The sequence below is a fragment of the Camarhynchus parvulus genome, chromosome 3 (genome assembly GCF_901933205.1).
Source record: "Camarhynchus parvulus chromosome 3, STF_HiC, whole genome shotgun sequence".
Lineage (NCBI taxonomy): Eukaryota > Metazoa > Chordata > Aves > Passeriformes > Thraupidae > Camarhynchus > Camarhynchus parvulus.
Window position 1 is genome coordinate 103,380,876 of NC_044573.1, and position 27,149 is coordinate 103,408,024.

Consider the following 27,149-nt stretch of genomic DNA (forward strand, 5'->3'; position numbering starts at 1 on the left):
TTTTAGATCCATTAGTTATAATTTACACACCAATGACATACAGCATAAAGACAAAATATACAGATCTTCATATATATGTACATTGATCAACACAGTGCACAATTTAAAATTATGTTACAATCAAGTGTACAATTTTAAATATGGCTTTATAAACTAGCAATAACAGTGCTAAAATAATGTATGTCTCATGTAGTTCATAGACAAACAACAGAATGCAGCTGCAGCATCAGAGTCCCCATTTAGAAATGTGTTGCTTCATTTTGTTAGTTAAACCTTGTACACTGCAGCTAGCTGGATGTATCCCTTGCCCATATACATCTGCATACACTTTATTCTTGCTGGATTGCACACCCCTGTCTTTGGGACTTGCATTCTTCAAGTATCCTGATAAATAAAAACTTGTACATTTGAGGAAAGATAAGTCAGAAGAGCAAATTAAGAAGTGAGAGAAGAACACACCACAATCATAGTGCCCAGTGAAAATACCAATGTGACCAGTGCAGACGAAAAAAGCACTTTTTTTTAAGGAAGCTTAAAAAAGAACAACAGTCACATCTTGTTTGCCTTACTGCCCCCAATAAAGCAAAATTTTACTTAAATATAATTAGACAGGAATGAGAGAAGTGGTAATTTCAGGGTCACTTGGAAGCTCTGTTGGAAACTCCGGCACCGTTGAAGCAAATGGCACTTTTGTCGACGACTTCAAAGTGGAGCAGGATTTTATTTATTCCACAAAACTTGAATGCCTTTTGGAAGCATATGTTTCAGCTCTAACTTGTTGAGCTGAATGTGTAAATCATTACATGAAATCCCACAAACCTTTTTATGCTGAAGTCTGACCAAAAGCCTGCAAGGATCTCCTTGGCCTTGAAAAACCTGGGAGTGGTGCAACCAGGACACAGAACTAAGGGTTTAACACTGTAGTGACACACAGTAGTGACACACTGTAGTGACACACAGTTTTCAGTGACTGGAATTCCTGTGCTGTACACAGACTAACACCATTTAACTTTCCAAATTGCTCAGAGAGCTGCAGAAACCTCTGCCAACAAGTATTTCACACTGGGGCACCTCCACAGGGAATGAACACAGACTAAGCCCTCCCCAATGGCCATCAAAGAGAGGACTGCCCCAAACCAGTGAGATGGAGCTGATTCGTGTTGCAACCCTCCTCTCCACCAAGGCAGAGCTGTGAAGACTGGGGTCACTGGCCTGAAAATTGAATGCACATGTGCAGTGTGGGGGAACAACCTCCCTCCACAGGACACCAGTACAACAGCCCACATTCACCAGCAGGCTCAAAGCTCTGCTCACTGCCAAGGCTCACTCCCAAACAGACCCCTGGCTCTGCAGCTCAGCCACAGGACAACAGCAGGCTGATGCCCCATAGGAGCCACAGCTACCACAATGAGCCCCAGCACAATCTACCCAGCGCTAAGGAACACCCAAGGCACAGCATACATGGATACCCCACAGCACAGATGAACTGCTGAAAGCCACTGCAGTCATTCAGAGTTACCTCTAGTCCTCTGGTTCCATGGGATTAAACAGTACAAACCTTCATGCTGCTCTGGATCACAGCTGCTGAGAGGTATGGCCATGACTCACACCTATGGGTACCCATTTCCATATCCCAGCTACTGGATCATCCAATGTAATTCTGCATTTAGAGAGCATAATTTGCTTTATTAGTATCACATGCGTAAATCATAATTTTGCAGTATTTGGGGAGGATTAGGCCAAACAGCTACTTGTCAAAAAACAGCTTCAAATTCTTATTCAAACATCTAAGGACAAGACCCACTTGAATTCATCCCCTGCCACAGAAATTTCACTTGGTGAGCTGCCCTGCATAAATCTGCACATAACACGCTTTTCCAGCAGGCAATATTTTGTAAGGCTTAGCATCTGACAGATACAGGCCTTTCAAGGAAAACAGTATGAAACTGTCATGATTACTTGAGCAGACATCACTGACAAAAGCAAATTTGTGCCTGAACTGTTGCTGCAGAAATATTTCAGGCAGTATTTTTTCAAAGAGAATATAGATCTGGAGGGACATTGCCAAGGTTTTAAAGATCAAAATGTGTTACTTGCAGTGCTATAATTGGATGGAAACAGTCCTCCAGATCTGAAACATCAGGTTCAGTTTGGTTTTTAAATCAAACACCACATTTGCAGGACTTCTGTAGGACCTATACATCCCAGTGCCTGTTTCCCCCACTCGGTAACAGTGAGCTCTGCTGACAGAGCCAGTGAGACCAACAGGGGTAAACAAATCCCTTCTGACATGACAGAGTGTCACACAGTCAAACACTGCCACTCACATGAAAAAAACCCCACAGACTGCTTCAAATCTAACTCCACTGGAAATGCAGGGCTCGCTTTGAACTCCCATTCGCCAAATGAGGAGCAGACCAATTACTCATTCCTTTAAAGCAGCACTATGGAAACACAAAGGCAGTACTCAGCCTTTGGCAGTACTGAGGAAAAAGCAACCAGGAGGAACAGTGCTGTCTCCTCACTAGGATTTGGGCTATGCTCCAGCTCATAAGCAGGGCAGGGGTCTCACCCATCCAGTGCAACAGTGGCCCCTGAACCCTTCCTAACATCACTCCACAGTGAGTTTCTGGCTGTGGCAGAGGGATCTGCAGCCAGGGAAAAACCTTCTGTGGTCTGTGTCACCTCAGACATGATGTCCTGGCATCCATCAGCCTCCAGCTCCTGGCAGGAGCTGCTATCCCAGCTCACCTGCTGGGCAGCTGGCAATCCACAGCTGTCCCCAGCAGTTTCATGGCTGCAGAGACACTGCTGACCCTCAACCCCCACAGCAGCACAGTCGGGATCTCCAGCATCCCTACAGTGGATTCCCTCACAATTTTGATCAGGGAGGAAAAAAAGAAAAAGGAAAAAAACCCAAAAGGAAATTAAGATGGTCTCTATTTTTAGTTCCGTACAGCCCCTCAGCACTAACATTAAAAATAGATATGATGGAATGGGAAAAAAAAAAGACTGCAGGACTAAGAAAACATTGTTCTTTTAGCAAAATTTTGGAAAGTAAAAAAAAATTGTTCCCTTTTTAAGAAAACACATCCTTTTTTTTTCCCATGCAAACCAAAATAAATGAACACTTTTTATTTTTTTAAACTTTTTGTTTGTTTGCTTCCCCACAACAATTTACCAAGACAGCTTCCAAAAGAAAATGCATGGATTAAATCCTTTTAAAGAGGTCTGACCATTCTTTAATGGTCTTTTAAGGAGTGGGACTCATCTGCTGCAAGCACACCTTGCAATGCTGAACAAATAGAGAAAGCACAGCCTTCAAACATGCATCAGTGAATGAATGGGAACATCTCCATCAGAATTTCCAACACACTAATGATTTTAAATAGGAGCTTTTTGGTGCAGACTCCTTTTATTCAGAATATCAATACCTACATTTTTGCAGATAAAATCTCTCCTGACTTGGCCATGGAGTTACCCAGGCCATCACCTCTGCACTTTCAAGCCCAAGACTTATCTTCTTGGGCCCTATTTTTGTGCTTAGTTTCCTGAGAAGGGTCCCAAGTAACTGAATGATATCTTCCTCCTCGGTTTTGCTTCACTTTGCCATTCATACTTGCCCACAGCACTGACTGGAACAAGGCTCCAAGGACATGCTTAGGGAATTGTGGAAACAGGTGCAAATTCACACCAAACTTGTCAGCTCTCACTGCAGTGGCTCCCATGCATGAACAGACCTGGGGTTTCAGTGCAGACAAAGGTGTCCCTGCTTTCAAAGCCAAGGCTAACCCCAAATTTCCCCAGAGCAGGCACTTTCCTCTGCAGAAGGCATTCCAGGATTCTAGGGGGCAAGCTATTCTTTGAGTGCTGGAGTTATTTCAAGGTCCAGACTCACTACAACTACCAACAATTAACATCCTAAAGCAGCTGTCTGCCCTGTCTGCTCCTAGAACATTTGGTACAACCAACACATTATAAAAAACTTGCTGAGGGATCCTGATTCATCTAACTGTAAGTCACTGAGAATGTCATAATTAAAGTAGGCCACCAACAAAGTCTGCAGTCAAATACCCAATTTTATATCCATATTTAAAAACACAACAGCTCAGTATGTTTGATATGCTCTCTACCAAAATCAACTAATCATGGCCAAGCAACACTGAAGTTCATGCTTAACTTCAAAGCTGTGAGTAAATCCAATGGATTTTTTCTCATCTCTAACCTGCATTTAGGGAGACATGAACATGAAGCATGTCAGAACCTGTGCAATCATTTTGGGATCCAGATCCACAGATATGTCAGCAAAGGCAATTTAAATTAAATTCTGGTTTATGCTTTCAGCAAGTGAATTTCCCCACACACATGGCAGTGCTGAGGGAACTGTCCCATCTCACCTCCTCCCGTGCATCAGCTTTAGGGACTGTGCACTGCAAGCCAGCACAGTGCCCAGCACCCCCTGAAGCCCCTCCCTAGGCAGCTGTAAAGCATTCAATTGCCTGGGCCAACATCTTGCAGCTACATAGCATCCCATGCCTACTAATACCTCGAACTGCTTTGCCACCTTCATAGGTTTGCTGTGTCTGTTGGGAAGGAACACAAAGCACCCACTGCTGAGACACAGCAGGCTTTCAGCAACAAATCCCAGCTCTTTAGCCTTGCCTAGAAATAGCAGACAGCAGCCATGGGCAGGGAGTAAAAACATAATAATAATTCAATAGCACAGAAGAAATTTGACCAACACACATTCCAGATGAGTTAACACTGACATCTCCCTCCTGCATTAAAGTACTCTAGAGTAGTGATTTCAACCTTCTGCAAAGAACAAGAAACACTAACCAGCTCCTTTCTGCAAGATTATGTTTTCCTCCGTCCTTCCCTGACTGTCTCCAAAAGAACTGGGAGCAGTTCTTTCCTGCAGACCCTGTAATACCCGAAGTATGGGTAGCTATCAAATAAAATTCCCCTGAAACCTTGCCAAATCACACAATCTTTTTAGGCTGGAAAAGACCTTTGAGATCATCAAGTCCAAGTTTCAACCTAGCATACCAAGCCCACCACCAAACAATGTCCCTGAAGTGCCACATCTATGTGGCTTTTAAATACCTCCAGGGATGGTGACTGGGCAGCCTGTTCCTGTTGACAACCCTTTCAGTGAAGTTTTTCCCAATATCCAATCCAAACCTTCCCTGGCACACCTTGAGGCCATTTCTCTTATCTTAGAGCTTGTTACCTGGGAGAAGAGACCAACCCCCACCTTGCTACAACCTCCTTTCATGCAGTTGTAGAGAGCCATAAGGTCTCTCCTGAGACTCCTTTTCTCCAGGCTAAACACCCCCAGCTCCCTCAGCTGCTCCTCACAAGACTTGTGTTCCAGTTCCTTTCACCAGCTTCATGTCCTTCTCTGGATATGCTCCAGCACCTCAATGACTTTCTTGTAGTGAAGGGCCCACAACAGAACACAGGATTTGGGGTGCAGCCTCACCAGTGCTGATACAAGGGGCCAAATCACTGCCCTGGTCCTGCTGGCCACACTACTGCTGATACAGGCCAGGGTGCATGAATCTGATGCACCTCAGAACACCACTGGCTTATTCTGACATGGCAGCCAACCAACACCATCAGGGCCTTTTCATTACAGCATCTATCATTTCCTTCCATGGAAGAAAGCTGTGCCAGTCATACCTCTTCCATTTTTGTCCTCAACCCACTGTTGTAAAGATAAGATAACAACACAAACCAGTTCTGACAAATGCTCCACTTCCCAGAAGTTCGTCCCACTTGATGGGTGATCTGGTTTTGAACATGAACAAAAATAGGCTGAAAGGTCCTGCTGCCCCCTAGACCTCCAGTTTGCCCACGTGTGTTTTAAATGTGTTTACTTTGGTCCACCTGAACAATTACACAAAACAAAATACGGTTGAAATAGTCCGAGCAGTATGTGACAGCTGAATCAAGCACAATGGTCTCTTCCAAAGTGGTACAAACCTCTTCATGACCTGAAGGAGAAAACAAATCAGAGTGATCCCAAAAAACAGCTTATCTGCACAACGGGACACACTTGTACACATCACTTGCATTGTTCATGATCTCTGTACTCATCCATGTCCACATCTGAGTCAAAGAGGGAGTGTCCAGTGTAATCTGTGTCAGGGGTTTGGGAAATACTGTTCCCTTCCTCATCAAATGTTTCTGTCCTTGAATAAAAACTGAAGTCCTGCAAAGGGGAGTAAGTCTTGCTTGCTTCGCTGCTTTCCTCAGATTCATACAGAGTGTTGTCATCATCATGGTGCCATTCTGGCCAAAATTTCCTCCTTATTCTTTCACAATACATAGCAAGGTTAATCAGTTCACCTGCAACACAACACAACAGACTTCAGTAAATATATCCAGGCAATAACACTCTAACTCACCTGATGATGCAAAAACACATTAGCTGCGTTAGGAAACAAACTGTGTGGGGCCTTTCCAAAGAAGTTTCAAAATTCCAAGATGTCATCAATCCTCTTAGCAGCTGTTTTTAATTTTAATGTAACCACATACAAGAAGGGTTACACAGGAATAAGCACAAATGCATGGTGACACAAATAGCAAAGTAAGTATCCCAAATTCAACCTCTACAAAAAAGAAGTCAAGACAAGACACTTATACTTTAAGGTTTCTGCAGCAAAACTTTTTGTTTAATTGCAAACACCTGGTTCCTAAAAACAGAATTTGATCTTCTAGACGGCTCAGCACGCTTATTAACTACAGTGAATGTGGGGTTTTCACCACCAGATGGCAGCGTTGTCTGCAACATAAATTCACATTTAATATGGCCACCGGCTCGCTGCTACTGCTCCCAGCCTTACCTTACGCCTTGTTTATAAATACATGTATGCTTACAGAATAAATCATTAAAAAAATTTAAAAAGAAATAACAGCGTGTTAAAGGGGAGGTGCATGCTGTACTCATGACAGCATAAGTAGGTTGACAGGTACAGAGAATCAACCACACTGCTTGGGTATTTCAATCTATTATCTTCTATTTATTTTCATTAGACACGAACTAATTCAACAAGCATAGTAATCCTTCTAGACAGCCATAAGCCCTTCAGAATTTTACCTGTGATGCCCCAGACATCAAGGGAAAGAACTGCATAGCCAATGTTTATATCCTTTCCTAATTTTCTGAGGAAAAGAGTAAGCCTGTGCCTCTTCACCACAGGTTTAGCAGAGCTGTCTGGCATAGAGTAGGTTTACAGGTCAGATTCACTCCTTTTACACTATTTTACATCCTTTTCCTCTTTAGCTCTTCCCATTTTTCATGCTGTGTGGTTTTACTATGAAAATGGATGCAAAGATACTTCATCCCACAAAAAAGAACCAAACCAAAGAACAACCCTCTCTGGGGAGAAGGGGTCTGTTGGCTTCCAATTCAGGCAAAAGCAAAGTGACTCCAAAGCCAAGCTGGATTTCTTCCTTGCCTGGCATCTTCAGGAACAGCAAAGGCTGTAATTCCAGTGAGACAACAGCTCTTGCAGTTCTACTATCAAGGAAAGTTCTCAGCTCAGCAGAATTTGGCTAATGGCTGTTCTGCTTTCTCATACATTACCCAGCATTCACTCCTTAGAAGCTTTAAGGCTTTGCCATGTTAAACAGGGAAAAGATCAAGTAAAGAAATAAAAACAATTACTGTTTAGAACACTAAAGAGAAAACAAAGAATTTTAAGAGAAAACAATATTACAGGATACAAATGCTACATCAAAGGCAAGAACAGTCTGCTGAAGTACTGCAGTCTTCAAAATGTCCTTCCAAGGTACTCCAAGTTTAAACGTGAAAAATGCCACCAAGAGTTTTTAATCAGAGGTCACTCAAGCTTTCTTACCTTTGATTAGTCTCTCTGGTCGAGTCCCTGGTAATGTCCACATCGCCTGTGCCAGATGTCCAAAGACAGTGGCATCAACAGTGGAAACAGTTGATCCCATAATGTACTTCTTGTCACCTATAAATACAACAGCAAATATTTCTTGACTGGATGTCACTTTTCCCCAAATGAAAAAAAAATTCACAGCTCCATCTTTAGCATATTTATTTTAATTAAATCATTCCAATGAAAAGGTTCACTTGCTCAAAGACAGGGATTCCAAAACCCTTTCAAGGATTCAGCAGGTGAAATCCATTATTGCAGTTGCCCCAGTGCTCAAGACCTCTATAACCAGGCCAATTACAGAGCCACCACTGGCCAAGGAACCTCCTCTGCTCCTCACAGCTGGCAGTGCTCACACCCTGTACTCGTTCTGCTGCATTTAAAATCTGCTCTGCAGCTACAAGATGCCTGAAAACACCATTTCTGCCTTTGCTGCAAACCCAAAACCACTCAACCACAATTCAAAATCATGAACTTGCTGAAAGAAGCTGGTCACCTTTTACCTCTCATCCATGCAGATCCAGGTTCAATTTACTCATCTGATCAGCTGGAAAAAGAAAAGTCACACCCAAAGCTTTCCTCTCTCCCTGTTTGTTCAGGATGAAAAGGATGCACCAGTCAGACCTGCAGCAAATGCTCAGAAATAACCTGCATCTCCAGAAGGAGGACAAAGCCGTAGGCAGGAGTGGACAGGTTCTCTCACACACCACCACTGCAGTGCCCTCACCCCCACTGATCCCTCACAGGGAGAATTCAGAGGCATGTCAGGCCCTAAGTGAAACAGCAGCCCTTTGGGACTGGCCTGGTGCAGTGGAGGGACATGTCTGCTCCTCTCTGCTTTACCTCTCTGGGCACCCCAATATCATAATGGTCCTAAATAGCCACCACAGCACAAACAGATGGGTAACTAACTAAGGAAGAAAATACATGTTTCAAAGCCACTGTTTGCAACAAAACATCCACTGTAGACTGGTTTTCCCATCACAGGCAGAAGACCTGGAACAAAGACCAGGCACAGAGCACACAGTGAAACATGAAGTATTGCAGAGGTCAGGTTAGCTGGTTGCACTGCCCCTGCCTCGGCCCAAAGTGCCATTAACTCTGTGAAATGTGGCACCTAATTGAATTCTCAAAATCCACTTATCCCATCTCCCCAGGACATTCTTCCGAGCTGCCTGTAATTCAGCAGGTTATTCAATGTTCAGTTTATTGAGCAAGTCCAGCGGAACTGTCCAATGTAAAATGCATCAAATTCCAGGGTACAGGACAAGGAATGCTGCCAATCCCCTGCACAAGAGCACAGCAAAACAGTGCTCAGGAATACCCAGTAACAATAACTTTCTCTGGCCTGTCAGATGTCATTTGAACATGCAGTTAACTCTCCCCAGCTCCTTCCACGATTCCATCAATTTATTGTTTGAAAACTCTGTACAGGGTAAATGTTGTGTCTTTTCGGTATTTATCTGACACCTAAGCACTCATCAATCTCAAACGCAGCTCAAAAATTGGTCCCTAAACCACAGTTACATGCCAGCACCAGGAATTTAGCACCATACAACTGGGTCTTGAGATTCAATCCATAGTGATGTTGTGCTGGGAAGAAATAATGCCATTTCCATCTTGCTACAACTAAAGCAGGCTCTGAGTGAGGGCTAAGCCATCCCACCCTCTGGCTCCCCAGGCACAACACCCCACAACTTCAGGTGCATGGACACAAAGAGAAAGAGGAGAAAATAAAACTGTGGGGTCATAAAACTCCAAATCTGGTTTTAAGTCATGCTGCTCCACAAAATACAGCAACTGTGCACATTTTCTTCCACCATTCCCAATGTGTTCTCAAAACTTCCAGTGCAACTTTAGTCCAGAAGACTTTCTGATAGACCAGATATCTCTGTGTCTGTTTTTAGGCAGGATTACACAGTGTCTGTCACATCCAGGCTGCCATAGCACTGATCATCTCAAACACTTCTCTGCATCCCCTGGCTAATCCAACAGAAATGAAATCACCTGGTCACACTGGACTTGGATCAACTTTGTACTGAATTCCCAGGAATTTGAGAGTACCCGCTGTTTACAAATGCATGCACCAGAGGATTCAAAAGCAGCTACTTCAACAGTGGGTCAAGAAACCCCAGCAAGAAGCAGTTCTGTGGGACACAAGCCTGCATCCTTCCACAGAGGCAGCTACAACACTTGCAGGCTGCTACAGGGCACTTAACTAACTTTAGAGCCTCAGATCCAGGTTAGTCCAACCTCTGAGTTTTCAGCTCTGAGCACCCCTGCCCTCCCCAAAGCATCAAATGCTTTTCAAAATCCACTTCAGGAAGCTGCTGGCCTGCAACCCCTGCTCAAAATCCTCATTTACCAAAGAGCCTGAGAGGCAGAGAGCTGAGAGGGCACCAATAGATTTATGGCCACTCACTTGCCCCTTCTAAACAATTACCAAAATGTGTATTTTTATATATTGCTAATTCATGTGCTCATTCCCCACACTTGCTTACACTATCACCAGGCAGTAGGAAACTGCTATAATATGTGGAAATTACATTTGTGGTTTAAAGACTGCAGGACAGAGAGAAAGGTGATACCACTGGGACAGGGTGATCCATCACAGAGGGATTAGTTCCAACTTCCATGTTTATAAGATCTGGAGGAGTCTGTCAGGGAAATGGGTATAAGGGAGATAGAAAAATTATTCTTAGAAATAAAAAATAAAGAAAATAAAAATGCACCAAAGATGTGATTGGAAATGTCAAAATTAATGTCATAAGAACTGACAGCTGCAAAGCTATCATTCTCTGGAAGCAGCTCTTAGAATTAAAAGTTATTTTTGTTCCCATGTGAATGATTCTTGTTAAAAAAGGGGAGCATTAATCTGATATTCCTGATGGCTGACAGCTACAGTTTGGTATGTGCAGCTATTCTGCACCATAGGTATCATTTTTAAGCTCTTAAGGTAACAGCCAAAATCTCAACTACCTTCTCTTCTGGCAAAACACTTGGGCACATATATATGGAGGAGAATCTCACAAAAACTGTGCAGGCAGCAAGCTGACTGACTGCCTTCTCCTTTTCTCTTTGAAACAGGTGACCCTCTAGTCAGTCTGGAAGTCTTCATCCCACCTCCTGTCCTCATTCCAGGATACCACCTTGAGGCCACAGTTACCTAGACCCTACCATAAACAGTTGGCTGAAGAAACAGGAGCATAGTGATGAAAATTAAGGCAATTACAGAAAAGTAGACAAACTCATCAATAACCAAAAGGAAAAATAAAATTATTAATGTAACTGCACACTGACTAATCTGACATCCATTTCAGAGGGGATGATGAAAAAAATGTATAACGTTCAGCTGGTAATATAATAAAATAACAGGAACACGGCAAACAGTCATCAAGGCCTTTGAAGTACACAGGCACATTCTCAACAACAGTCTGGAATTAAGAAGAAAAACACTGCTGGTAGAATATGTATAAAACAATTTAAAATTTGATATAGCAAAGTGCTTGAGGATGTTCAGTACATTTTCTATAAAAGCCAGACACTGATTATAGCATTTACCTTCACAGGGAGATGAACCAAGCTACCCAAGAAGGGAGAAAGAAGTAGGAAGAGAATTTTTCTGCAGGCTAGAATAAAACTCTCATTTGAAACAAGTTCAATTTTGAACAGATTTAGAGAGTGACTAACATCTGTCAGCAAAACATGGTGGCACCTCCACCTGCTGAAATCTCATAATTAAAACTGGATGGCTTTTAGAAAGCCATCCCCAAGCCAGCAAAAAGGCACAGCCTCAAGACAGCAGTCAAGCAGTCCAATCCACAGAGATCTGTCTAGATGATTAAATGATCCCTTTGAACTTGAAATCTTACAAATCTCAGTGTCAGTATACACTCCAGAGAAATAAGCAAATCAAGATATTTTTACAAGTACTCAGATACACGTTTTAGTTTTCTCTTGAAGGTTCTGTCTGCTCTTGGTAGCCAGGGATGACTTTAGCACAGACATATCCACTGCCACTCTTTTCAGCCTGACAGAGTTGTCTAGCCAGAGCCAGGGGGCTTTGCTGAGCTTCTAAGTCATAGACTGAACTTGGTCCAGCTCCTGTCCCAGCCCCACTCCTCCTTGTGATGAACATGGAGCCACACAGTGCCAATCTCAAAACTACAACATCAGCAGTCCCACAGAGGAGAGGACCTGGAGCTGGCCACAGCTCTGCAGCAGGTATGACCAGATCTCCTCTTCTAAAATTAATTGCTCCCTCCCTTCCTCCCTCTCAAAGAAAATGGACTTCTTAATCTCCAAACAACAGATTTTCTCTGAAGAGACACTAGAATAGATAACTGCTTCTGTTAACAAACAAAATACAGCATAAGAAAGTGCTGTCAAAGGAGGAGCTGTCAACTAATCTTCCCCTTGCCCATTGTGTCCATGCACCTCATGGGGTTTTTTCCACCCTGTTCCCAACCCAGCAACTCAACAGGTTTGTTTCAGAAAACAAAGTTACAGAAAACACTACAGCTGGGTCTACTGCAAATACCTTCATTTCCAAAACAGCTTAGAAGTCCAGAAGCATGGTTTTTTCCTTCTCTTCTCAGCAAGCACTCAGCTTCTGCCTTCTGCTGGGCTCTCCCCAGCTTGTTCCTTTCACCCACTCCACACTTGTCTCTTTAGAGCATGGGTAGCGGGTCCCCCTGGAGCATAGGGCAGGGAAGCACCCTCCTGTCCTCCACTCAGCCATCTCTTTAAAGCAATTATTACAGGGAACAACACACAGGTACCATCTCTCTTGGTTTCTCCCACAAGAGAGACATAAGCTCAAGGAAAGTGACAACCTGCACCACAGCAATTCCTCAAAATGCAAGTCTTAAAAAGATGCACAGTATGCTTAGCTCTCAGTGGAGCAGAAGGCAAGAAGCACAGTGCAAAACAGTTCCAGTACATATTTCAACCTGAGCCACACGACAAAAATGAGGCTCATGTAATTCTAGCTAAGTGAACTCAACCTTAAGACTAATTGTATGGGACGCACCCAAGATAACCAAGAATCTTAAACACATGTATTTTGACAGCACAGAACCATCTCCTACTGGGAGCTTTGAATAAAGCTGCTGACACCAACCAAACACAACAAAGTTCAGCTCATCAAAATAACATCTGCAAAGGATTTCCAAATGGCAGCCTCAGAGCAATCCATCAAACAGCCACAAATAAAAAACCGGAAAGGAAATACAACCAGGAAATAAAAAATGAGACACACACCCCCCAGCCTCCAAGAAAGGTATAAATAAGAGGTTTCATTTGCAGAACTAAACACTGCACTTTCCTAATTCCATATCACTAAATGCTCTTCCAAACCAGCAGGCCATGTTCTGCTGCTCCACATACACATACTCTGTGCTCAGAGAAGGAAGCCTCTTATGCCTCTAGACACACAATTTGGCAGCAAACAGTGGGAAAAGAAAACAGTGTCTCTGCCAGAGCAAGGAAGGTACTAAATGACAGCCTCTACCTTCTGCCAAAATGAGATTATTTGCGTGTGATCAAGCTGTCAGGAAGCCCTGGAGGTCAGTTCCAGCCTGTGGAGAGAGGGTCTGAGAACAGAGCACCGTAACCCGCTGTACCTTACCCAGGAGGCCTGCCAGAGTCCGCATGTCCTTCTCCATCAGCGTGTACATCTCCTCCTCCGAGAAGCGCCCGATGCCGTGGCCGTACATCTCCCGCTTCACGATCCCTTTGGTCAGATGGCAGAAGATCCACTTCAGCAAGTCGCTGAAGGGGCCGAAAAGCGACACCATCTTTTGTGTCTCGTGAAGATTTTCCACCCACTGGCAATAAGCTAAAGTCCTGGAAGGATGCAGAAAGAAATTATAGCAGTGTAATCACCAGAGAGCCCAACACCACCCAGCAGAGGCTCACACAGAGGTCAGGCAGGTGCTCACTGCCCTGATGGAGAGGCAGCTTCCATAAACAGCAGACTCGGAGGCAATCGGAGTGCCAGCAGAGCAAACTCACTTTACAGTACTTAGGCAGACTGCCCAGTGCTTATTCTCTCATTAAATCATGACTCACTTCAGAAGAAAACAAGATTCATGCTGAAATATAAAGTAAAAGCTGCAGAATTCTGCTAAACTCTCATAACAAAATGCATTTATTAGCTAAAGACTACTCACTGCACAGACCTGGGGAAAACAACAACAAAACAGCTCCCCAAAAAATCAATCTTTCCCACCAACCTTTCTCCTTTCTATGCTGCTGACACTTAGGCAAGCAGTAACTTTGCTCCAACATAAATACTGAAGCAGTAATTTTTCAGAAGGTTTCTCTTCAGAAACTAAGAATAATATGATCTTCTAAAAATAAATTTTAAAAAAATTAAGAGGTGGTGGTGGTTATTGAGTTGGTTTTCTCCTGTACAGTTTCCTCTATTCAAAATGCTGATTTTATGAGAGACATTTCTAAAGGACTCTGTTGCGTTCCATGCTTTATTGAATGGCAAATAATATCTTTTAAAAAGTCTTTTTATATAATTTGCCTCATCATCTTAAATTTTTGTTACCCACATGAGTTTTTGTTATTTATTAATATTACAGGCAAACGTATCTTGATTTGTTGATATAGAAACCTATGAAAAAATAAACATTAACTTTTTTAACATCCAGCATCTTCAGAAATTACAAATAAACCAAAAAGACCATATAGGTGAACTTTTGTCACAAAGTTCAAGGGTTTTTGGAAAAATAGCTAAAGGCATCTCAAAGTAGACATGATAAACACAGAAAGCCTGTGGGGTCTCAGAAACACTGGGAATTAATACACATATTCCAATCCAAGCCATTCCAAGGCTTCATTGTTTTAGTTTGGAATATGACTTCACTTTTATCACTGTACATATTTCCAACTCCACATAATTTCCTTAGTGCTGATATGATTCATCTAATTCAAGACAGGAAAGTAAAAAAAAACCAAAAAACCAGTATCTGCTGGAGAACTCCTGTGACTTCTTTTGATAACGTACATTTTATCAAACTCACATTGTCCACTGCAGTTCAATGACTTCTGCTCTAACTGGTTTCACTGAAGGCAGTAACAGTGAGGTGTGAGCAGGCTTTGCTGCAAATGTATAAACAGGGAAGAACAAAAATGTACCTGCTCTGCTACTGACGGCTTTGACCCTCACCAGATTACTCCACAACCTCCAGCACTGTGTAATTATAACAAAAGCATCCTGCTGGCATTTCACATGCTTCAACACCACTTTCAGAATGGGGCGTTCTGCACCAAACTTGATGGATGAACTCAAGTCATTGAGCCGGTTTCAGCAATGCAAAGTTTGAATCAGAGACAGATTTAGCAGAGGCACCAGCAGTGCAGGAGGAATGTGAAGCCAACAAACACAGCAGTAAAGAGCTACTGAAACTACTAAAGACTTTGTCTGGAAGATGTGGTGTGAGACTGCCCTATTCCAGGAACAACAGTAAAGCAGGACTTAAGACAAATGGAAAGAAAGCTGGCCTGAAGGCATAAGGGCAGGGATACTATGACCCATTAGATCAGGTTGCTCAGGGTCCCATCCAGCCTGGCCTTGGGCACTCCAAGGGATAGGGCATCCACAATTTTCTGGGCAACCTGTGCCTCACCACCCTTTGAGTAAAGAACTTCTTTCTAACATCTAATTTACATCTCTCCTCTTTTGATTTAGAAGCGTTCTCCCTTGTCCTATCACTATCTACCCACGTAAAAAGTCACTCTCCCTCCTTCTTATAAGCCCTGTTTAAGTACTGGAAGGCCACAACGAGCTCTCCCTGGAGCCTTCTGCTCTTGATGCTGAAAAACCTCAGCTCTCCCTGTCTGACAGGTGCTCCAGTCCTCTGATCATCTTTGTGGCTTCCTCTGGACCTGCTCTAACAGGTTCAGATCTTTCTTATGCTGGGGATTCCAGAGCTGGCAAGAGGTGAGGTCTCACAAATACAGAGTAGAAGGGGAGAATCACCTCCCTTGACTTCTCTTGATGCAGCCCAGGATGCTGTCTCATGTCCAGTTTTTTCATCCACCAGAGCCCCCAAGTCCTTCTCCACAGTGCTGCTCTGAATGAGTTCCTCTCCTAACCTCTAAGTTAGTATTTATTATTTGAATAAGCTAAAAAGAACTTGCTCTCTGAAAGCACTGCTCTGTCTTGCTGCAAAGACCCTCCTTCCCCAAGATGGACCTGACCTGCTTCATCTGGCAATTCTGCAATACAATTTAGATACTTTGGACAACAGGCCTGGCCTGGAGAAGGGCAACAAGAAAAAGAAGTCAAAACAAAACAGAAAAAGAACACAGGAATTCCATTGCAGTGCTTTTTAAGTCACCCCAGCTGCACAAGATTAAACCTGCTCACTCCAATCACACCAGTGAGCTGGCATGGCACCAAGAGTGATCATCCATGTCCAAAATTGTTTTAATTTCATAAAACAGAAGGAACAAGGTTTCCCACAAAGCGAATTGGCCCATACTTTAATGCAAAAATACACTTCCCCAGAGCTCACTCGCTTGCCCTGGGAAAGAAGGCCTTTGCATCTGGAACAGGCAGAAATCAGACCAGGTGTTTAATGACTAAGACAGCAACAGAGAATTACACAGAATTTAGGTAATCCTGCACAGGCTAAACTGTCAAGCACAAATCTTCAGACATTTGCTTGTCCCTTTGAATGAGCAGAATTGTTACATGTCCCAAATCTCAAATTTAGATGGGCAATGAAGGCAGCTAAATAGACAATCATAGAATTTACTTCCAAAATGTAATGGTTCTGAGTAGACAAAACAAGGAAAAAAGTAGGATCCAATTTAGGGAGAGTTAAAAGAATTCGATTCAAGGGTTCATTAATTTGTGTTTTCTGTCAATATATGCTTCTCAGCATTTAATTCCACCCATCACTCCTATATTCAAACTACAGTAGTGGAGCATGATCGATATTAGAAAAGGTTAGGAAATGCCAGAAATTGGGCAGTCTACATAATAATCTACTTCAGTACATCGTAACTATACATTTTACACCAGAGTAAGTATTTATGGGATGACATAATTATTTAAATATTGGCCTGAACTGAGCATTTTGGGAAACATTACCATTCATATTTGTGCCAGCACATCTGTACAAATCTTAGAGTAGAAATAAAACAATAATGCATTAAGGAGCAATGCTGTGGGGGTGAAGTAAATCCGAAGTCTAAATGTAACAGCAGCTTTGGCCTCAATACATACATCAGGCAAGGAGATGAAGAAAGTGACTCATCAACAGCAGCTTGCCTGATTATCCCAAAACTATCTGAACTTCAAGGCAAGGGGAAGGCATTCACAAGGATGTGAACAGGGGGTTATTTTTCCTATCTGAACGTGCACAGACCAGAATTTCTTGACATACAAAAGGATTATAACAAATTCATTCCACGATCAGCTGTAGAAACCCCACCTGCTGTGCAACTTCTCAGAGCAACTGGTTTTTAAGCCACCAGAGGCATTCAAGCCTCATCACTGTTAGCAGTAGGAGAGACACTACTCTAAAAACAGGCTTGATATATTTAAACATATTTACATTATAAAAATATTTTATGTTTAACACTTGGCAAGTCTGAATACTGACCAAAGTCAGATTCATCCATATTGTCATATTATGCTCTTCCAGTAGGTCAAGCATTCATCACATATGATGCTTGCTTCTTAGAAGACAAAGCAAGAAACAAGTCAAATATATTTGCAAGTGTATATATACATACACACACATACACACACATTTATAAATCACTACAGCTGAGTTTGACAATACAGCTCAACCAATCTAATGGGTTCATCTGCTTAAGCCGAATATTCAAGGCTTTATGCTCTCCCTAAGCACATTAGTGTCACCAACCTAAGATCTGTCTCCTGAGATTGAAGTGACAAAAAGCATCTCACAGCAACTGCTAGCCCTACAGGCACCCAGGAGGTGCCTGGCCTGAATCCCAGCAGTATTGTCAAGCCCAGCATGCCAGCTCCAGAAGGAAGTAAGAAACCTCTCTTAATCAGAGGTCTGATCCCACAAATGTGCTGCAGTCACACCAAAAACCCAACGCATTCCCCAGAGGTGGCTGTGGGTGCCCCACTGGTTTCTGGGGGTCCATGGGTCACTGCAGGCAGTGGAGGTAACTCAGAGCAGGCCTACAGCAGATGGCAGAGGTCTGCATTGGATCCAGGCCCTGGAGTGAGAGTAACAAAATTATTTCATTTCCATCTCTTCACTGCTGGCTTGGCTCAACACCCATTCAGCTTAGAGGATTTTTTTTTCTTTTGCCAACTAAACATAGCAAAAGCCTAATGGCTTACTGCCTTCTCCAGGGACTGGAGCTCCAGCACCAGCTCCAAATGAGTCTTGTGCATCTCAGAGACACAGTGCAACCCCAGCATGGAAACAAGAACACTCACTTGTCTTCCCGCCTGAGCCCTGCCGGGTGTCACAGCCTGGGACAGAGAGAAGGTGTCCAGAGGCTGAGGCTCTCAACAGCCCCACATTGCTCCCAACTCCAGCCACAGCAGTCACTCCCACATGTAAGTGGCATTAACTGCCGGAGATGAGCCACTGCTTGGCAAAACTAAACATTTCTGCAGGAAATGCTGAGCATCCACCAGGATTAGCTTCACCCAGAGACAGCACACCACAGGATGTACTTTTTTTCTTTGTCCGATAAATGTACTACAGTATTACTAATTTATGATAAAGCTACTTTGCATGCTGCTGGCACAAAACATCAGGAATCACATTATGCAGCATGGCTTTGGAGGCTTGGTTTTATATACCTCATTCTGCAGAAAGGCAATCGCTGTTTCATATTCCTCACCATGGGACATGAGGACACCAAGAAAAAAACCCTAAGCTTTCAGCTGGAAGGTTCAGGGACAGATGTGAAGAGATCCCACAACCACAGATGCAATGCTGTCAAGGAGAAATATGGTCCTACACAGTGAAAACCTGATTTTACTTTGGTGTAAGTACAGGATGGGCAAAGTTTTTCTCCAGGAATTACAGCAGTACAACTGCAATACCTCATGGCTCAGGCTTTGCCTACTACAAGGAATCTGCAAGGTTTAACCTCACCAACATACAACATATCAAGCCTCTGGTACAGCTGGAGGGACATACAGTAAGACTTACAGTTGGACTTTTTACTGCACTGCAGCAAAAATACATGCCTTGGAGGAACTCAGCTCTGTGTGACTACACAGAAAAGGCAACATGGATACACAGCCAGGCATGCCCATCTCTGCTACTCATGTAACTTTGTCCACCTGTTAAAACAGGTGCCCCCTCTCTGGACCAGTGCCTGAATTTGCAATACCTGTCTTCCACATCTGCCTATGTCACGTCCAGCAGTGCCCAGCCAGCTCCAGGGGAGCCTGGATGGATGGACAACAGCTTCACAGAGGAAAGCACCGTGTAATTGAGACACAACAGCAGTATAAGCCTGCCATCAGTAATGATACATTTAACACAGTTAAATCTATGAACCACGAAACAACTGACACTAAGGCAAGGAGGTGAAGCATTAGGGGACTAAAAGGCTTCATTCTCCTTTTGGCAGCCATAATAACTAAGGGTGGAAAAATGAACAAAAAAAAGTTAACTTACAGGCTGCCTGTATCATGTTTGGGAGGCTATGACACTGCAGATGGGTAAAACTGGTGAAGGCCACACTTCTTGGAAGGCAAAGATTTAATTTCTAAACCAAATCACTTTAATATACTAATTACTGAGTGCTAAAATTGTTCTCCCAGGAGACACTAAAAATTATTTGAAGAACTATATGTACACATATTGCTGCTGATCTTTCTTCGATCAAAATGTGAAAGATAAAGCAGGTAAATGCATTCAATTTAAAAATCACACACTGTTTTCAAGAAAAAACGTGCAACATAAATGCAAAACTTAGTGTAGCAAGGACTTAAATGCATACTAGAAAATAAAGTATTGGGAGAAAGCCTTGTGCCTGCTAAGGGAGCAAATGCAGTATCCAAGGTGCATATCTAGCTGATGTCTCTATGCCCAAACTGGAAAGGGCACTTAAGAAGGACAGAAATGTAAAGCACAGAGGAAATCACAGGAATTCTTTTCAAAGGTGTCAGTAAAATGCATAAAGTCTCAGAAAGGTTCTATTTCTATTTTCTATTCATATAAATATTTCAGCTTCTCAGGATACTGTGACTAATACTGGACATTATCAATGGGCAGTACTGTTAACAATCCATATCAACAAGAGAATCCTGTGTTATAGGAAAGGCAATGATCCATACTGCAATCACAATTTTAATCATAATTAAAATCAGTATAAGTAAGAAAACAATATTCTGGATTCACCACAAACACTGGATTCATTCCTCTACACCCCACAAACCACAAATACTTTCAGCCACCTTGATCTTTTGGTCTTTACTAACAAGGCTGCTCCTGTACAGAAGTCACACTGAACAGAGGAGCATCCCACTGCTGCTTCCTTCTACAAAGCTGCAGTCAAAGGGCCTGACTTTACCTTGCTTGCACAGCACAGCTTTTCAAGGGAATTATCCCTGGCTCATACCACTGCACACATAAAGAAGCAGCAGCTTCCTAGGATGAAGAGAGTTGTGAAGTTAATAACTGTGTATCCAAGATTTCTGCAAGAGAAAAGAAGCATGTGTATTGAAGCCCAGGCTCAGGGACACATCTGACAGCACAGGAACACAGCCAGCTTTGCCATGGAAGCTTACCAGTACAGGTGCTCCTCCACCATTTTGGTCACGGCTCTGGAAACAGCTCTTTCATGCGGACCAAGGTGTTTATTTAAATTCACTCCAAGTTTCTCTTCCAAAAAGTCAATAATGAACTCGGTGCCAGATACTTTCTTGTGATTGTATTCAATCCAAGGCATTTTCCCTTGAGGGGAAAGTTTTCCATCAAAATAGTTCTAAGGAAAAAAAAAATCAAGTAAACAAACAAATATACAGACAAGAAAAGCCCTTCAGGTTCTGTTTTAATGAGAATAAATATTTTTAAATAATTTTCTGTGTTCTTAAAGAAACAAATCTACAAATCTTTGTTTTTTAATAATACTCGAGAGTAGAAATGGCTATGCTATCAGAGCAGCAGCTTCACCCTACATGAAAATTCAGACAGAATTGTTTCCAGGCCCTGCAAGGTGTTCCATGCTTCTATGCTGAATGTCATGTGATATAATATTATTTAAATGATATTATTTATTACTTAAATACCTGGGTTATTTAAGGGTTGGAGATGCTCAGATCTCCCAGAGGATAGTGCCCGTTATCCTAAAGAAGTTTTAAATCACAGGACTCACAACTAAATTCAGTTTCTGCACACATCTGCACTTTTCATGTTAAAAGTACCTTAAAAAAATAAATTCACTACCCAACTCAGATGGCTGCATTACCTCCCAGGACAAAACACACAGAGTCACAAGCATATATGAAAGGCATATCATTCCAGAAGGCATATCATTCCATGAGCAGAAGGGAAACCTGCTTTTCTGCTTTCTGCAACTTCAAAACTTAGAAATCTCAGACATTTACAGACATACTTATTACAGCTGGGTCTCCCAAGATCCCAGCACAGCAGAGCACAGCACCACTGCACCACTGAACACTGCTATACCTGCTCAGCACAGCACTCACACAGAAGCAGCAATGTGTTTTTCCTACGACAAGGTGAAACAGAGACTAGAGAATTTCTGTCTCATGTAACAAGCATGAGAGGAAATGCTGGCTGCCAAAACATGATCAGACATTTGTCTCCAATTCTCTTACTCCTGAAGGCAGAGACACAAGGCACAACCTTTTTCCTTTCCTGTGATTCCCATCCTCGCATCCTGTTATTTAGTGAATGAAAACTCCTAGCACAGAAAGCTGAACAGTAAGGGCTCTGCACTCAATCTCTGCCAGTCACCCCAAGAATTTCAGGACCTAGCTCCTAATTGCTGGAGGTTTAGGGCTTGCAGTTCTGGGTTGATCTGTTTGGGTGTCAAGTATTCACCCTTCCTGAATCCACTTAAGACAGATTAAGGTGCCCTGGCAGCAAGAAGCATACACCAGAACGCCTCCAGCTCAGTCTGAGAGGTCCAGCATCCTGGCTGCACCCCAAATGCAGATGTGCAATGCACTGGGATCACACAGCCATTCCCAAAGGCTCTTCCTTCCGGATGAAAACGAACGGGAACACTTCTGGGAAGCAATGCCTTCTGGCTGCAGCCTTTCCAGGGCTTGTGCCCAAACAAACAGCATGGCAGGGACACTGGATGATATCATGTCTCACCCACCTCACCCCCGTGTGGGTGAACAAAGCACCTGAATCCGTCCCACCCGCATGTGTGGGTGACATGGGGGCCAATCCCATGGCACAAGCTCTAAAACCACCGAATGTCTGAAACTGAAGGGAGAGCACTGCCCTGTCCTTCCACCTTCCAAGACCCTTCCTTCATCAAAAATGGCCTTTCAGCACTGAAACTCACTGATACATTTCCATAATTTTTCATTATGACTTTATACAGAAGCACAAGGTTTTCCTGGAACTAAAAAGCATGTTTAGAAGATCCTGAGCATAGCTGGTTTAATCTTCATTAAGCCCGTCCATTAAGATATTTCCCTTCTTGTGCACAAACACTGGTGATTTGCAGAAGCTACTGGACTTGATGATGTGTTTATTACATCTTCCAATTACTGCAGTCCATACCATTTGAAACCCAGAAAAAAGCAAGTTATTACTCAGCTGCACAATTCTTCAAGCATATATATCTAATACATATAAATACATTGCCTAAAAAGATTTTTGTGTTTCATTACAAATGGTTTATCAAACAAAATAGGAAATATCTTTCAGTGACCTGAGAAAAATCTTAAGTCTCTTGAGAAATCTGTTATACTGTTTTTATCCACTGTTCTCAAACAGACATTTTTAGGCTTGAAACCTCTGCATCCTTATGGTTGATACTAATTACTATCAAATATTTATCAATTTTCCACTTAAAAATTGTTCCAGCTGCTAAGCAGGAAAAAGCTACAGTATTATAAAAACCAAAAACAAACCAAAAGAATATCCCTTTTCATTCACAGTACATTAAGTGCCTGCAGAGCAACAATAACAATAGCTCTACAGAACCTCATTCATAAGGAATTTACAAAAAGAATGGCACAAGGTATTTCTGGGGCAATTTTACAGTACTATACAGAAGAAATTAGATTTCACATTTTCCATTACTCCCATTTACGATTTTACGTTCACTCATGTCTTTTCCTGACGAGGCTGCCATTTCCACAGACCTGGCATGGAAACAGCACATTCCTGCTGTGCTAATTATTTATCAGATTACATAAAGGCTCAGCTCTTCATATTCTTGAGGAAATCAAGGAATACCCAAAAGAACTTGATGAGCACACAGACAGAGCTCTTTCAAAGCAAGCTTTACCAAGAAAAGCATCAAATGTTTTGAAAACACAACTAGGGATTATGACAGCCCAGCCAGGGTGGGGCTCCCCAAATCATTTTTCATGGAAACTCACACATAGAGAGGCAGATTCCAGAAAACATAAGCACATGACAATAGTGCATGTTTTAGGAGAAATTCAGGCGAGAGTAAGGTAGGAATATGTCACTCTACTCCAACCCTCACATGCCATTAAAGCACATTGCGTAACACAAAGCACAATACTCAACAGTCTGATGCACCACAATAAACACAAGGAATCAAAAGTGCAAAAGCTGTCTGAGCACCTCACTGTCTTCTCTTCACCCCATTTCAGAACCCTCCCTTCAAAGCAGTCCCTTCCCAGCAAGGTGATGACCACAGCAGGTCTCCTGGGACGAGCACCAGCTGCCACCTGCAGCACTTCTCCATCACGGCCCCTGACAGTGTGCAGGGAAGCAAGGTGTTTCCTCCTGGATCCTGCTGATCCCCCTTCACACCCACCCCGCTGCCTGCCAGGCAGCCACTGGATCACCCACAGCATCCTAAGGGTAGCACAGTCATGAGGGAACAAGACAAAAGTCTACAGGAAGAGTACAAGAGACTCCAGCCAAGAACAGTGCCCCCTTCAGCTCCCCTCCCACCCAATCCCACAGCAGCAGCCATACTTTCCTCCACTCGACAGAGCCCAATGCAGCACCACACTCGTAACACAAGGACAGAAATAATATCTGCTTCTTCCAGAAAAAAAAGAGCTGTGTCCTCAGCTCCACCAAACTTACCTCTAAAACCCTTCAGAGGGTCAGTGACCCCACAAACACCTTAAGCCCATGTAAGCCAGCATGGCTAAAAGCGCCATCCTGGTGTTCCCAGCACCTGCAGGACCCATTCCTGCTCCTACAAAATGGCCCACAGAGCACGTGGGGAACCAAGCTGAATTAAAACCAAATAAACTAAAATGTCATGGCTCTAGCTAGGCCAGCTCTGATCAGTCTGAGCTGTAGTCCCTTCCTACACAGAAAAGCATGTGTAGGAAGGGACAAGAGGAAGAGCTGAAGGTAGGCATGTTGCTTTTGATGGTCTTGTCAGTTTCATGTACTCTCAGCTAGTGAGAGACATGCAACACCAAAAAGTAATGCTGACCTTCAGCACAAAAACTGAAGAGGGGAGGATAATCCTCTGGAAATTCCCCTCTGCAAAAAGCTGTGTGATTTCTGATCAGCATGAGCTCCCCAAACAACTCCATCCTGAATCACACAAATGCTGTGTTATCTTTCAGAAGAGACCATGTCCAGTCACAACCATCTTTTATAATGCAGCTTTCTTTACCTACTCTCCACCAGAGCAAACCTGACCATCACAAACCTTTGAACTGCACAGCTGCCATTAGAAAGAAAACAGATCACACCAAGAGAGTCACACCCTCAAATGTGCAATTTCTACCCAAATTATTTCAAGAAAAGCAATGTGCACAAAGTCCTCCTGCTCCTGTTCAAGCTTCAGAATCCTGCAAGTTCTGTAAACCTAAATGAGGAAAATACATCCCACAGGATGGAAGTCTTCCCCTTTAGTACTCCCAACTATCTGATTCAAGTCCCACTGAATTTTAAGAAAACATTAAACTCAGGCTATTAAAGAATTAAGCAAAATGTACTGATTAGACTTTCTTTCCCTTCCAATGTAAAGGAGTTTAGCCACATATGAAGCTAAATATCGATGGCAAATGTCTAAAAAAAAAAGGTGCAACAGGGTTGGCTTTCTGCTGTACAACATCTAACTTACACAAAACATTCTTCCTAACACCTCAGCATGGAATAAAATGCCAAATTTATATTGCTGAAGAAAAAACAGAGGGAGAAGAAAAAAGGAAAAAAAGCCCAGACATTTCTTCTACCTAAGATCTTAATTATATATATCATCATTATTTCATCATCTTAAAGGTATTCACTGCTTAACACACACAGAAAAAGAAAACCACCCCATGCCTCAAAGAGCCTGTGTGCTGCACAGCTTGCCAACACCACAAGATGTGTGCCACACTTGCAGTGTCCTAACTCAACCTCGATGCTAATGGGCAAGACCATGAGATTCAAGTGTCCACTCTCACAGCTTTCACTTGCTGGTGTAGCTCAGGCTTCATTCCCTGCAGGAAGATGGCATGGGATGTACCCAACCACAATTAAGGAGCAGTATTCATGACCTCTAAAAGCAATCCTATCTCACTTCGCTGGGGAGGAAGCATTAGCCATGGGAGGTGAAGCAAAAGGTAAGCACTTCTTGCCAGACAGCTTTAGAGATAAGGCCTCCAGAAAAACAAGAACCTGCAGCTGTCTAATTGTGGTGTCTTTAGCATGGTGAAATTCAAGGATCAAACAGTCTTCTGCTTTAGTTTTGGGGTGCTATTAAGCGTTATATAAACTGCAGACTATTCTCCCACTTCAGCATTTTAACATTGATTTAGCTTTGCCAGTTAAGTCTACAGCTGTTCCAGATAATCTTATTCAAGTCATATCTTTAAAGGTTATACACTAAATTTAATTGGAGACATAAAAACGTTGGCAAACCCACCTAGCTGTAGGTGTATGTTTACATCTCCCTGGGTGAGACAGACTGGGGGAACGAGAGGCAGGACGCCTATGTGCCATTTCACGCAATTACAGAGAGCTGCAAGGCAAAGGCAAACTGCACGATGTACCTGGTAGGGTAAATCAGCCATCCTCAAGTACGTTTCCATTTTCAGGCAGAACGGGGATAAACTCGGAACGCCATTCCTAGGCCTTGAAAACTGATGCAGTATGATAGCATCCTTCGAATCGAGCTCTTCCTCTTTCCTGTCAAAAAAAAAACAAAAACAGAATTTAAAAAGGAAAAAAAAAAAACCCACACCAAACAGACAACAAAACCAAACCAAACCGTACAGGTGCATGATACATCAGTACATTAAACAGACAAAGGAGAAACCGCGGCCCTGGCAACCCTCTCGTCAGCCCTTAAGGGGTTTTGCTGCAGGTTTTGGTTGCAAACCGGGTCCGGAGGCAGCGAGAGAGCCCAGCCCGGGCCACCTGTGGGGGCGAGCGCAGGGCTCGCTGCGGAGCCGCCTCCTGCGCTGCTGCAAAGGGCGAACGGGGGGGGGAAAGAAAGGTAAATGGCAGAAGCACGGTGAAGGGGAGACCCCGACCCACCGGCCCTCGCCAACCTGACCCCGCAGGAGTAAGCGGCTCCGAGCGCCGCCCCGGCCCCGCGGGGAGCGCCCTGGGGTCGCAGCCCCCGCAGCCTCACCGTATGGCCAGCAGCTCGTGGAGCAGGTACGCGGCGGCGGCCAGCAGGGCCCCGCCCGTCAGGTACAGCGTCTTCTTCCACCAGGAGTCGGAGCCCAGCGCCGCCATGGTGCCGCCGCCGCCCGACAGCGGGAAGGCGACGATCTCGCCCCCATAGAAGGCGGGCGGCGGCTCCTCGGGCCCCGCGCACCAGCCCAGCGACAGGCTGCGGTTGCGGCTCAGGTCCGCCACGCAGGAGCGCGGCGCCGCCAGGCCCACCCCCCACAGCATCCTGCGCCCGGCACCCGCATCCCCCGCCGCGGAGCCGCCGAGCCCCCTGCCCTGCCCTGCCCGGCCCGGCCCGGCCCCCGGGCCCAGCCCGGCCCCGCGGCGGGGAAGGGCCGCGCCGCGCTGGGCGGCTCCGGCGGCTCCCGCGGCTCCCGCGGCTGCCGCGGCCGGCACTGCGCGGCTGCGCGACCGCGCTGGGAAGGGAGGGGATGGGGAGGAGAAGGAGGGG

General features: G+C 43.8%; 1 protein-coding gene across 1 annotated transcript; it reads right to left on the reverse strand.

Annotated features, from left to right (window-relative positions):
- FAXC (failed axon connections homolog, metaxin like GST domain containing) lies at window positions 1-26,954 on the reverse strand. Its single transcript, XM_030946057.1, has 6 exons — window positions 26,655-26,954; window positions 26,071-26,206; window positions 20,671-20,867; window positions 13,540-13,757; window positions 7,869-7,985; window positions 1-6,354 (listed from the first exon to the last, which is right to left on the reverse strand). Exons 1-6 carry the CDS (start codon window positions 26,921-26,923, stop codon window positions 6,071-6,073), a joined length of 1,221 nt encoding a protein of 406 aa, XP_030801917.1. The 5' UTR covers window positions 26,924-26,954; the 3' UTR covers window positions 1-6,070.
- Window positions 26,955-27,149: the final 195 nt, after the last annotated feature.